Below are 13,375 nucleotides of genomic sequence, written 5' to 3' on the forward strand. Positions count from 1 at the left end.
AGTCAAGACTGACTCGAAGGCACCAACATTTTTTTTAAAAACATTTGAAAAGAATATCTAAGAGGTCACTCACTTTTCAATACAGCAAGATTTCATGCTGTATTCAAGTCGTCTGCTCGAATTCAATTTCCAAGCCCCGGGTTGGGAACCTCTGCTGTAAAATCCTGCTTTCGTTCCTGGCATTTCCCAGGAAAGCTGGAAGAATTCTCCCCGGGCAGGTGGCACCAAGGCCAGGCTGGTTGACAGGCCTGTCCTGGGGGGCTCTGGCCGCAGATGGCAGCGGAGCCTGCAAGTCCACCAGCTGGAAGACGGAACGGTTGATGGACAAACACTTGTCTTTGATTAGAGAAAGGACGCTCTACATTTATTGGTGACTGGTAACCCCCGATGGACTTCTTGCATAAAAATGACGAAAAGCGAACGTGTGATTTATGGTTTTGAGGATTAGACAGCGTCGAGCATAGGAAAAAAGAGGGCCATGATGTAACTTTAGAGAAAGATAAATTTACAACTACACTTATCACTGCTGTAAAGACGATCAGAGGCCACTCCTTTGAATCTTTTTTCTTTTTTTCCTACACCTTTAGCTTTTTCTGGTGTTTCTCTTTGTTCTAATTTGGTTTGCATTCGTTCTGAGTACTGTACTTAAAAATTAGGTAGGTAGGTAGGTAGGTAGGTAGGTAGATGATAGATGGATGGATGGATGGATGGATGGATAGATAGATAGATAGATAGATAGATAGATAGATAGATAGATAGATAGATAGATAGATAGATAGATAGATAGATAGATAGATGATAGCAAGGGGGCTCCACGGGTGAGGCCCCCGATGGCATCCTTTGGCAACCCGGCGCTGCCCAGACGCGCCGGATCCCACGCCCCGAATCCTCCCCCGCCCGCCCCGGCCTCTCCAGAGCGGGACTCCTCGGCCCCCGCACCTTCCCAACGCGGCTGCCCGCTGTTCAGGGCTCGGCCCCGGCAGGGCAGCCGCCCAGCCCTCCGCAGGAGCCGGGCAGACTCCCGGCGCCTCCGCTGCGCTCCGCCCTGCGCGGAGGCGGAGCGGCTGCAGCGCGTCGCCATCCCGGGGAGGAGCCGGGCGCAAGGCGGCGCCTGGCCGGGCTCGCTTCCTCCCTTCGCCCCTTCCTTCCTTCCGCGCGCGCACGTGGGCAGCGAGCGGGCGAGCCAGCCAGCCGCGGGCTGGTGGTGGGCCATGGCGGCGGCGGCCCCCGAAGGAGAAGCGCGCCGGGAAGCCGAAGCCGCGCTGGCCGCCTGCCTGGAGGAGGCGCTGGGCAGCCGCCGCTGCGCCAACCGCGTCTTCGAGATCCTGGAGCTTCTGCAGGTGGGCGCCAGCAGCGCCGCGGGGAGCCCAGCTGCCTCGGCCCCGGGTGGCTGGCTGGCTGGCTGTGTGTGTGTGTGTGTGTGTGTGTGTGTGTTGGAGCGCCGCACGCGCAGTCCCCAGCGCCCCCAGCCCGCCCCGTGGTCAGTCGTGCGCTTCCAGGAGCGAGCCCGGTTGGGTGCGCAGCCTTCGGGCTGCTCCAACTCAAGCAGCTTTCCGCGAGTTGCGCTTCTGATTCCTTCCTCGGCCCCTGTTTGTAAACCGGGAAACCGATTGGAGGGAGGAATAGAGCATAGGCAGAGTGCTCCCCCCACCCGCCTGGGAAGACCCGAGTTGGCTCCCCCGCCACACCCCCGGCCAAGCGGCAGGAGCAGTGCAGCTGAGTGGGCCTGTTTTGCAAAGCAAAGGGCTTCGGACCCGCAGGACCTTGAATCCAGCGGTGCTTTCTCCAAGGGGGGGGGGGGTTGAGGATAGCAGGTGTTGGCAGGGTCGAGTCTGAAGGCCTCTCTTTTGGAGTGCAAGGGAGGCTTGGAGAAGCAAGAAAGACGTGAAATGCGGCAGCTGGCACAAAACTGTAAGGATTTCTCTGGCCAGTGCAAAGAGAGGGATCCTTTTGGACCGGCAAGGACACAAATTTGGAGAATGAACTGAGCCATCCCTAAGAACTACAGGGTGTTCCTGAGCACGGGCAGAGCGTGGCTGCCGCTGAGCACCTTCTCTTGTGAATCAGGAAGATGCAGCTGCTTTCAATAGCATGAGTGAATCCATCTTCTTCTTTCCAAGAGCATTTCGTTTAGGGAAAAAAGCTTGGGAGAATGAACTGAGCCATCCATAAGGGCAGGGGAAGGACAGGCTGTCCCTGAGCATGGGCAGAGTGTGGCTGCCGCTGAGCATCTTCTTTTGTGAATCAGGAAGACGCAGCCGCTGTGTCTTAATCCTCTGCGTTTTGCTCCCTCTCTTCCCTTCCCCAAATCCTGGTTTCTGATCCTCCGCAGGCCGAGGACCAGGAGATAATCTTATGTGCCATCCGGACTTGCAGCCGCCTCTTTGGAGCTTTGCTCATGCGGGGTGAACTCTTCGCTGGCAAACTTCCCTCCGAGGAGGAGTCTATCCAAGGTGAGAGGATGGGCTTGGGGGAGAACACCGATGGATGTGGGAAACAGGACCTCAGTGCCTCTGATTTGACTAAGTCCCTGTCGTTTGCTTGTGGTAGCTCTTTTGGGGTCGTTTTCAAGGCTGCGCATGCTTCAAAGATGGTTTGGCAGAAGTGCTTTGCGCCTCAGGTGAGCACAGCACCTCTGTGTTCATTAAAGCAGCTGGATTTTTTTTTTTAAGGATTCTGTACAAGCAGGGACAAAGCCATGATTGTGTTCATGAATCTGCTTGTGAAAACCGTGAGGCTTTTGTGGGACCCTGAAAGCCGCGGCGTATTTTTCAGGCTCACACAAAAGCTGACACGGCTGCTTTCATGAGCTAGGAGACAGGGGCTCTGCGTGTGCAAATTCTGAAATAATTCTCAAGCATTTTTGAAGCATGAACAGCTCAGGGAGGTTTTCAACTTCCCAGTCTTTCTTACAACCCTGAGTTACGCTGATGGGCTCTCCTGCAAATACTAACCGGATCTAACTCTGATTAGCTTTCTGAAGCTCTGCCAAAGTTGGCTACCAACTGTTGTGACTTCAGGGATCTATCTGTCTGTCTGTCTGTCCGTCCGTCCGTCCGTCTGTCCATCCATCAAATCGATAGGGCCACCCATCTCACCGAAGGTGACTCTGGGCGGCATACAATAAAACCAAGAGTTAAAACAGTATGCAAACACCAATTAAAACAAATACAAATTTAAAAAAACAAAACAAGGGCCACTGCTTGATTTAATCCTAAAAGTGACTGCCCTGCTAAGGATATTGAACTAAATGGAGAAGTTTTTTTTTCTTTTTAAGTTTAGTTTTTAGTTTAGAAATCTTATGGGGGGGGGGGAATATACTAAATTCTTGATTTAACAGGCCAGCATCCATTAAAGACAGATGCCTATTAGATCAAGGGTTTACCCTATTAATAACAAGGAAGGCAAGGTTGGTGTGCATTAATCAATCACCCTCCCTTGCAGTAGTTTCCAGCATAGTATAACCCCCCAGCCCATCCTTCTGCACCCCTCGGGTTCCCTGTGCTTCCCACCTTTTGCCTCTCTACAGCCACCGCTGCCAACGTCCCCGCACGGCACACGCCCTGCAGCAGATTTTGTCCGTTGCATTCAAAGTCTGCTAAAACCGAGGTCCGTTAAATCAGAATTGTTTCAAAAAACGTTATCAGCTAACTTTGAGGAGTTGGGCAGGAGAGAAAGACCTCAGAGTCCTTTCATCAAGAGCAAAATCAATTACCACCTTTTCCTAATATTTTGTATATAAGCCAAGAATGTTTGGTTCCAAAACACACCCCCAAAATTGGGTTTGGCTTATCCGCGGACTAGAGCTTAGATTTAAAAAAAAAAAAAAATCACGGGCTTTAAGTGATGGTATAAAAGTTTGCCGTTTCCAGCCTTTTGCTGCACCCATTTCCAGTAGGTAGGTAATCACCATGCCTGGAAATGCCCCAAAGTTAGTATATGATGCAGCTTTCAAGCCTCCTGTAATGCATTTCAATTCACGTTGATTCAATTGATTAGTTAAAATATTGATCCTTTTTACTATAAACCGCCCAGAGTCGCTCTGCCGTGAGACGGGCGGTGACAAATTTGAAATATAGATACATAAAACAAATAAATAGTTGTTAGTACAGTGGAGGAGTCAAACAATTCTGTTGTTGCCAGAGAATTTGAGGTGTACGAACAAGAAGTTTGTGAATGGAAGAAGAGGAAATCTTTCCCCTGGTTGATTGCGATTTTGCGGGTTGGCTTATCTGTGGATGGGTTTATACCGAGTGTCTGTGGTAGCTGATGATCTCAAAGCATCATCAGCCTTGGTAGCTCCTCTTTATCTGTCTCCTGCCTTCGCCTTGCCTTGTTTCAGAGAGTTGCAGTGCAGAAACGAAATACAAAATCTGGATGAGACATCGCTACAACAGTTGCACCAATTGCCTAGGGGAACTGATGGGCCACAAATCGTTCCCAGTCAAAGTGAGTTTCCCAAAGCGATCTTCGTCTGATGAGGGATCCTTGCAAACAGGTGGAGTAGCAAAAGCAGTAAGGAGGTTGTAAGGAGGCCACTCCATTTCCGTCTGGGCCTTTCCACTTCAGATTTTAGCAACGTGCTGGAAAAGCGTCAGGCTTCTTTATCTCAACATTCCCCCAATGTGGAAAGCAAGCATGTCAGGGAAAATAGGTCTGCTTTTTCTTTCTTTCTGTTTTCCCCTGGACATGCTAGTTGTCTACCCGCAGGGAGGTTGCGCTGCTGGTTTTCATGCAGAAGAGCAATTTGCAAATCTTCATTTGCAGTTGCAGAAGCCAGAGGAACAATATGAGCTGAAGAAGTTACGTTCTCAAAGAAAAAGCATTCTAATTTTGTAGCAGCAAAAGCCAGAATTCTGGGGCTGGTTGCATAACCCATCAGCGTGTACTGTGAAAATTCTGCCCTAGCAAAGGAAAAAGAAAGGGAAGGAAGGAAGGAAGGAAGGAAGGGAGGAGGGAGGGAGGGAGGGAAGGAAGGAGGGAGGGAGGGAGAGAAGGAGGGAGGAGGGAGGGAGGGAGGGAGGGAAGAGGAAGGAAGGAGGGAGGGAGGAGGAAGGAAAGAGGGAGGGAGGGAGGAGGAAGGAAGGAGGGAGGGAGGGAGGGAGGAGGAAGGAAGGAGGGAGGGAGGGAGGGAGGGAAGAGGAAGGAAGGAGGGAGGGAGGGAGGGAGGAGGGAAGAAGGAAGGAAGGAGGGAGGGAGGGAGGGAGGGAAAAGGAAGGAAGGAGGGAGGGAGGGAAGAGGAAGGAAGGAGGGAGGGAGGGAGGGAAGAGGAAGGAGGGAGGGAGGGAGGGAGGGAGGGAGGGAAGAGGAAGGAAGGAGGGAGGGAGGGAAGAGGAAGGAAGGAGGGAGGGAGGGAGGGAAGAGGAAGGGAGGGAGGGAGGGAAGAGGAAGGAAGGAGGGAGGGAGGGAGGGAAGAGGAAGGAAGGAAGGGAGAGAGGGAGGGATTTCATACACAGATAGATAGATAGATAATAGATAGATTGATTCAGGCTCTGTGCTGAAAGGGTTCTCTGCCTCAAGAAGCATCACTATATAAACTCAATGAAGCAAGAGGGTTATTTTGCTTCTGTTCTATTCTGTGTCCTCAAGAATTAGGGTCCTCAGTCATTAGTGGGAATAAAGTCATGGTTCCCCCTTGTATGAAATACCGGCCTGATCTCTTTCTCACCATTGGCTCTCTTCATCTCAGATCATCCTCCTAAATCAATGAACCGATTTTCACATTGCACCAAGTCAGCGTTTTACAAACTTGGCAACATTAAGGTGTGTGGACTTCAACTCCCAGAATTCTCCAGCCAACTTAAAGTTGTCAGGTTTGAAAAACACTGACTTCATGCAATGTGTCCTGTTTGATTTCACCTTAGCATCCTCAGTGCATCTGCCTAATTGAGGCTTATTCTGTAAACCACCATTAAACAGTGGCTTAGTGCCGCCCAGCTTTCTTAGTCCCCAAAGCGTTGAAAATGCTCTACGATTCTTGAAGAATGTTTGGGGAGGAAAAATGGACTTAGTATTCAACATCTCTTTCACTCTTCTGCTTTCTCGCCTGTCTGTTTGGATGGAAGGAAACTGCTCTTGGTACCCTGATGAAATTCACTGAACTAGAAGCCAAACACCCTTTGGTCAAGAATGAATGGAGTTTCAATTTCCCCCGGGAGCTTTTACAAGTAAGTTGTGTGAATTCTGATACAGGCATCCTTGGACCTTGGTTCCTGTTGTCAGAATTAGAATGTGCAAGAACAAAAAATTGTAGTGTGGGCTCTCTTGATTCAGCTTTCAGTTCCATTTCTTCCTCTTTCTTGTCCCCCCCCCGAGAAAATTATCATGTTTGGGGTTCCTGAGGGGGTGAACTCTCCCCAAATTCTTTGTCATACTTCTCCAAACCTTTGAGGACCCTCCTGAGTTCTCCCCTCTAGGAGAGAGAATTTATATCTCCCAGGGGAAGGCGTGGTGATAAAGCAATTTTGATCCATTCTGCTCTCCGAGCCTCTGATTCTCTTTGCTCTCTTTCAGGTGGTTGTGGAGGGCCTAATCCAGACAGACCAAGATTCCTCGCTCCTAATCTCTCACTTCCAGGAATACATGGAACAGGATGATGTCCGGTTCTTTGTGATGAAGGCAGTAGCCGAAAACCTGGGCAGCGTGATGCAGAAGGCCAAACGGGTACCCCAGTGTCCTTGTTCAAAGTGGAACTCTGTTTTTATTTATTTCTTTTTCTGGGTCATTCGATCAGGCATCCCTTTGGGGAACAATACCACTGCACCAGTTCTGTCCTGTCTCCTAGGACTTCCTTGGCATGAATGCCATGGTTGGAGGCATGCACAGTATGCCTTCTAAAATGAAAGCTCCATTGTCATCTTACCTTCCTTCTCCTCCTTCTCCTTCTCCTTCTCCTTCTCCTTCTCCTTCTCCTTCTCCTTCTCCTTCTCCTTCTCCTTCTCCTCCTTCTCCTCCTTCTCCTTCTCCTTCTCCTTCTCCTCCTCCTCCTCCCCTTCCTCCTCCTCCTCCTCCATCTTCTCCTTCTCCGTCTTCTTCTCCATCATCTTCTCCATCTCCTCCTTCTCCTTCTCCTTCTCCTTCTCCCCTTCCTCCTCCTCCTCCATCTACTCCTTCTCCGTCTTCTTCTCCATCATCTTCTCCATCTCCTTCTCTTTGGCAATTCAAGAGGAGACCGTGAGTTCTAGGCCTCTTGTATGTAGTCATTTATTTTATTCTTTAAAAGTTTTGAAATAAATAAAACAAACAGAAAAAAAAAAGTTAAAATAGGAGGAGGAGGGCTCACTGCAAAATGGGCAAGAGAAGAACATTTTCAAGATAGGAAAGAATGGCATCATAAGGAATATTTTGTTTGTGTTTAGGGGGCAGGGGAAAAAGTTCCTTGCAGTATATTTGGTGTTCCCCAAAAGCAATTAAAATGTCTGCATCTTTTTATTTTTATTGTCTATTTTTTTGCCTACAGGCCCCATTTCCGATTTACCAAAAGAATGCCTTCACTCTCATTTCGTCCATCATCATGCCGAGTGAGGAAGGCGAGATAAAAAACTTTCTGGTGAAACATGGTGAGTGAAAGTTTCCGGTTTCTTGCATCCACCTGTCCAGCCAGAATTGTGATCTTGGCAGATGTGTCAAGTGTGAACTCAGCTTACTTCAGGGTTTAAAGAACCCATAATGTCCATCAGGCAAAAGCCAAGTCCTGGATTGTGGCTTGGTTCTGGTATCACACCAAGCCATAGTTTGTTGAAGAAGCTGCGAAGCCACCATGGCTGGCCTTGCATGTCCTACTAAGCGATTACTGTTTCCAATAGAAGAGAAGAGAATAACAGGCAACAAACTAAACCAAAAACAGACTTAAGCCAGTTTGATATAGTGGTGAAGGTGTTGGATTATGAGTAGGGAGACCCAAGTTCCAGTCCACCCACAGCCGTAGAAGCCCACTGGGTCACTTTGAGCCCATCACTCTCTCTCGGCCCAACTCGTTCCTGACGAGGTCGTTGTGGGGATCAAATTGGAGGCATCCCTTCCTGAAATCTTGGAGGAACAGCAAGATGTAAATTCAACAGAGAAAGAAGCAAGCTTAGCAAACCTACACAATAGCTTTATGCAGTGCGTGAACTCCAATCCATCTCTGATTGCCATCTCACAGGCTAAATTATTCTAGAGCATTGAGGGGATATACGAAGAGTTATTTAGATTCTTGCAGGGTTTTTTTTTCAGTTGGATCTCTCTTTCTCTTTCTCCCTCAACAGCTAATCAGGAGGAGTGGAAAGTGTCCAAGCTAAAGGTATATCTTTTGACTGAGTGAAATTATTCATTGTTGCACTTCTGTTGTCCTTGCTTAAGGGACATTTTGAGGCTGGGGGTGTTGCATGTGTGTGGAATGCCATAGAAGGGGTGGCACAACAGACCAGACAGAGGATAATAATGACCAAAATGAGCAGGTTGTGTGAATTCAGTTGCTGGGTCTGATGTGTGAACAGAGCTGGGAAAGAAGAGATTTTTCAACAAAGCGGGTATGGCATGACATCCTCTCCGGAGCATCTCAAGAACTAGGATGTAATTTGATGGACACTTGGCTTTCCCATTGAAGCCTGCATGATAGTTCATTCCAAAGGCTGCTTTGCTTCTTTCTCCTTAATTTTCTTTCTTTTTTTTCAGGAACACAGGCGGGCCTTCGAGAGGATGTGGCTTGGATTCCTGAAGTACAAGGTGGGCATTGAAAATCTTGAAGGGCTGACTGTGGGGTTAAGGTCACACCCAAGTTATCCATCTAGGCCTGGCCTCAAGTGCACCTTCATCAGGAGAGATCAGAATGTTTCTTCCTAGAAAGATATGAATATAGAAGGAATTCACCTAGCATTCCACCTTTGCATCAGACCACGCGTGAAGGAAATGCACTTGACTGCCGCATCCGCTCCCCCTACCTAACGTGGCCCCCCTTCTCTCTCTCTCCCTTTGCAGTTACCTGGAAGTCTCTACAAAAAAGTGTTGGTCATCCTGCATGACTCCATCTTGCCCCACCTGAATGAGCCCACCCTCTTGATGGATTTCTTGACGGTCGCTTACGATGTTGGTGAGTGGTGGTGTGAAGGAATGTAGGGTTGACCTTGGGCTTAGGGAAGGAACAATCGAGCAGAAAAGATGACACAGTCCTGAGAAAGAGGGAAACACGAAAAAGAAATTCAGAATAACCCTGTCTTGATTTTGTTAATATGAGATGGATCAGAGAGGAACTTGGACAAATTTAAGATTGATGTCAACCCTTTCAAGATGGGCTAGGTCAAGAAATGGGCATGGAAGGGATTCCAGGAATGTTCTTTATGATGGTAAGGTAGAATAACCGAATCTGAAAGCTTGGTCTTTCTCCCATCTTATACTAAACAAAACCTAGGTGGGGTTTCTCATGACTGCGTCATCTTTCCTGTGAGCATCCCTTGAATGGCACGTTCATTCCATCTCAATGCCCAAGGTCGCCCCTATATTCCTCTAGAGGTGGGAACAGGCCTCCTGGAGGGATTCTTCAACGTTGGCATCCAACCACTGGGGCATCTCCCTCTTGCATGTGGTTTGGGTGAACTGTGGACATCTAGCATCACACGTGGTGGGTTGGAATGTAATTGGTGGCTCTGCTGGGTCATCTGATGGCTAGCTGTAACTCATTTCTTATGTCACCCTGCTCTGTGCTTCTCCTTCAGGTGGAGCCATCAGCCTTCTTGCGTTAAATGGACTGTTTGTTCTGATCCTCCAACATAATTTGTAAGTTCCTTAGCAAGTCCACCGTCCTGCAAAGTGGACTGTGTTCCTCAGCCAAAGGCTTCAGTTCCCCAATCATCCATTCATACATTACAGATCGTTTTTAGGCCAGCTTTGCCCAGCCAGGAGTCTTCCAGATGTTTGGGGACTGTGATTTCTAGCCAGCATGGCCTTTGCAGACTCCACATATCTGGAGAGCATCTTTTCAGAGGCAGAGAGAGACAAGTCAGGTTCAACCACTGCCGTCTTACAAAACTAGATACTACTTCTGATCTAGGGTAGAGTTTTTCGAGCTTTGTTCCTTCAAATCCTAGGGTTCTGGGATAGCCTAAGTGGGGAAGAACCACTTGAACGCAGCCAATATTTTATCATTAGAGCTTGCCTCCTGGTCAGGGGTTCCCCCAATTTTTCAAATAACTAACAGGTTCTGTAGCCTGAGAAAGGTGAAACCCCTGATCTAGCCTGCTAGCCACCTTCCCTTTCATATTTGATGAAGCTACAAGGCAGTTGAGAGCTACTCTCTTAAACCTGGTCTCCTTTGAGTCTCTTTTTTGAAAGTTGGGAAACCTCTGGTTAGCTATAACTATGATTCATGGGGGGGAAAGTCAGCAACTTTACAAACTCTGGTTTGAAGGTTGTACTATAGTTGAGGTTAGCTAAACATGGTCCGAGTTAGGACAAAGCAACAGGTTTCAGTTAGTTAAATTTGCTATGTATGGTTGCTCGCACTGAAATCATTGGCTAGGATTTACAGATCTACTTCGTTGAGAACAAGGTAGCCCACTTTCACTGTTTCTGTTTCTTTCTGATGTCCCAACACGCCCAGCTACTCTTGAGTATGAGAATGTCCTAATGATCAGAACAAATGGGAATGAAGTCATGACTTTCTTCTGCCAAAAAAAAGGGACTATTTTCTCAGGGCAAGACCTTTGGAACCCAGCTAATGACTTTCTTGAAGTAAAACAAAACAAGAACCCTTTTTCTTTGCTTGTTATAGTTTATAGTCCAGGCATATAAATTCATAGGTGATTATTAATTAATCTCTGTTAAATCCTAGAGGATACTCCATTAATCATATTTTTTTAGTCCATAAGTGATTATCGTGTAAATTACCTCTTATTATTCATTTTGGTGGGTTCATCATAGTTTCAGAACTTCACTCTTAGGTGTTTCCTCTTGAATGCCAAACCCCCCTAGGCAGAGACGTATATTGGGGGGGGGGGTGTCAGATGACACAAGTGGCCCCATGATGTCACTACCATATCCCAAACTCCAACCTTTTTCTACACACGTGTGTCATGGCATTGTCCACCCGTATAAACAGGACAGTTTGACCTCCTGGTGAGCATTGTTGCATCCTAAATGCTGCCGAAGCATAAATTATCCAATTGTGAATTTGGGACAAATCTAAATAATTCTTTGAGTTAAGCAGGTGTTCTGTTTTTGTTTTTGTAGGGAATATCCAGATTTCTACACCAAACTCTACAGTCTTCTGGACCCCTCCATCTTCCACGTAAAATACCGGGCCCGATTTTTCCGTTTGTTGGACATGTTCTTATCGTCTTCGTAAGTAAAGGTTTGATGGAGCACCCAAGAACTGCTTCATATCCCATTGCCCATTAATAGCCCATTAAGGTCCCATTAATAACCCAGGTGGAGAGTTTGTTTCCTTGTCATCTCCAGCCCGGCCCCTGGAAAAAATTTTTTTACTGTTAAACAAAGAATAAATGAGACGTGTTTTGTGCATTTGTAGCTGAAAGGAGACAGTAATTCTGATGATTCTGCAACCTTGTTTATTTGTTTTGTTTAAGGAAGAGGCTGTGAATTGAACCTGGAATTTCTATGCATATAAAGAACAGATAGTCCTCAGTTAGCGGCTGCATTTGGGACCGGCAACTTGGTTGTTAAGCAAAGCGGTCGCTAAGTGAAACTGCAGCTGTGCTTCTGATTGTCCTTCAGCTTTCCTTTCCTTTGCAGGCCTACTTTATGGTCCATGCGAGGATTGGTCATAAAATTACTTTTTCATTACTGTTGTAATTGCGAACGGTTGCTAAACAAGGCAGTCGCTAAATGAGAACTACCTGTGGTGGCTTTATCATTCAGTGCTGACCTTTCCTGAACAGAAAGGGAGTTTTTTTAGGCGGTTCATGCTAACGGTGTGGACTTGTGCGGGTCATGGGTGGAAAATAGCTTTCTCTTAGTGTCTCTTCTGCTTCCAACAGACACTTGCCAGCATATCTGGTGGCAGCGTTTGCGAAACGCCTCTCCCGCCTGGCACTCACTGCCCCTCCTGATGGCTTGCTGATTGTCATTCCATTTATCTGTAACCTCTTGAGGAGGCATCCATCTTGCCTGGTGCTCATCCACAAGCCCAACAGCCTTGCAGGTGAGAGAGAAACACAGCTCAGAAAGGCTGTTTCCACTAGCTCAGTGGAGGTTGACTTAACTTTGAGGGGAAAGAGTGGAACCCACAAGTGCATAGACACAATCTGGATTGTATCTGCTCAAGGGTCTGCTGGATTGGTTCTCCAAGGAGAACCACTGGCTGGCTAGCTTCACCCCAGTTTTGGTTGCTCATTGCACAGGGCAGGTCCACACCGATCTTTGTGACTGGTTTCTATCTCAGTGGTTCCCCCCACTATGGGTGCATGAAGAATGTTTCTTCAGAAATGTGGGTTTGAGAAGACGTGCTCATCTCTCTCTTGTGATCACGGATGGCAAGGAGAAGGCCTCATCCCACAGAGCTACAAAGTTGACCTTGATGGTTTATTCTGGTTTTCTCTCTTTTATCTTCTTTAGAGATGTCAGAGGATCCTTATAAGATGGATGAAAAAGAGCCCTTGGAAAGCAAGGCTTTGGAGAGCTCCTTGTGGGAAATAAAAGTATGTTTTCATCAGAGGGGAGCCTAAGGGTTTGGTGGAATTCTAGCTGCACACTGTTTTAAAAAATCCATGAGGGAGGAAGATGGGTGTAGCTGTTGACATCTCCCCCAGCACGAACAGCTATGCCGTTGGCAGTCACTTGATCTGCAGCCGTTGACAGCTGCTCCTATTTATTTCCATGCAACTTGAGATAGAATTGATGGCACAAGGAACCAGCCAGGTTTAGAAAAGATCATTGGCAACCCATGGAATCTGTAACCCCCCCAGGATGAAGGCAGTTGGGTCTGTGGTTTCACGGCCCAGTGCGGAAAGAACTTAGGTAACATCTGGCAATTTGAGAAGGATTTTGAAGCATTCCTTGGCACATGCTCTCTGCAAACTCTTGCTTCATCTCTGTGAAGGAAGCTGGAATTGATGTACCTACGTTACCAAAGTGAGGACCGTGAGAAGATGGGGAGGCTGTCCTGGGGATTGAGCTGGAATGACAGCTCTTTCTCAGGGCTTTAAATATAAGTCAGCTGTTTCTTTCGTTCTCCTTCTCTAGACGCTGCAGAAGCATTATCATCCTGATGTTGCCAGTGCCGCGGCTGAAATTAACCTTCCTCTATCTGAGATGGAACAGGATTTGTCTGAGACCCTAGAATTGACAGCTTTTGAGGTATCTATGTCCATATAAAGCCTGGGGACAAGCCTTCTCCACCCTGGGGCCCTTTCCAGATGAGTGGTCCAACCTCCTCCAGTTC

At 47.6% G+C, this 13,375-nt stretch overlaps 1 protein-coding gene across 1 annotated transcript in view; it reads left to right on the forward strand.

Annotated features, from left to right (window-relative positions):
- The first annotated feature begins 1,127 nt into the window (after nucleotides 1–1,127).
- The window catches only part of NOC4L (nucleolar complex associated 4 homolog), a 13,175-nt gene continuing 927 nt past the window's right edge, over nucleotides 1,128–13,375 (forward strand). The window contains exons 1-14 of the mRNA XM_088135317.1: nucleotides 1,128–1,340; nucleotides 2,333–2,453; nucleotides 4,343–4,449; nucleotides 6,066–6,167; nucleotides 6,514–6,663; nucleotides 7,460–7,559; nucleotides 8,247–8,281; nucleotides 8,656–8,706; nucleotides 8,959–9,070; nucleotides 9,693–9,753; nucleotides 11,206–11,316; nucleotides 11,973–12,136; nucleotides 12,550–12,632; nucleotides 13,177–13,290. Of these exons, the coding sequence (XP_087991443.1) occupies nucleotides 1,212–1,340; nucleotides 2,333–2,453; nucleotides 4,343–4,449; nucleotides 6,066–6,167; nucleotides 6,514–6,663; nucleotides 7,460–7,559; nucleotides 8,247–8,281; nucleotides 8,656–8,706; nucleotides 8,959–9,070; nucleotides 9,693–9,753; nucleotides 11,206–11,316; nucleotides 11,973–12,136; nucleotides 12,550–12,632; nucleotides 13,177–13,290 (1,440 nt within the window). The 5' untranslated portion in view covers nucleotides 1,128–1,211. The remainder of the gene's footprint in view (nucleotides 1,341–2,332; nucleotides 2,454–4,342; nucleotides 4,450–6,065; nucleotides 6,168–6,513; nucleotides 6,664–7,459; nucleotides 7,560–8,246; nucleotides 8,282–8,655; nucleotides 8,707–8,958; nucleotides 9,071–9,692; nucleotides 9,754–11,205; nucleotides 11,317–11,972; nucleotides 12,137–12,549; nucleotides 12,633–13,176; nucleotides 13,291–13,375) is intronic.

Source organism: Python bivittatus, unplaced genomic scaffold, assembly GCF_059951505.1.
Source record: "Python bivittatus isolate LINGU-HERP-01145 unplaced genomic scaffold, Pbiv_v1 ctg000100_np1212, whole genome shotgun sequence".
Taxonomy (NCBI): domain Eukaryota; kingdom Metazoa; phylum Chordata; class Lepidosauria; order Squamata; family Pythonidae; genus Python; species Python bivittatus.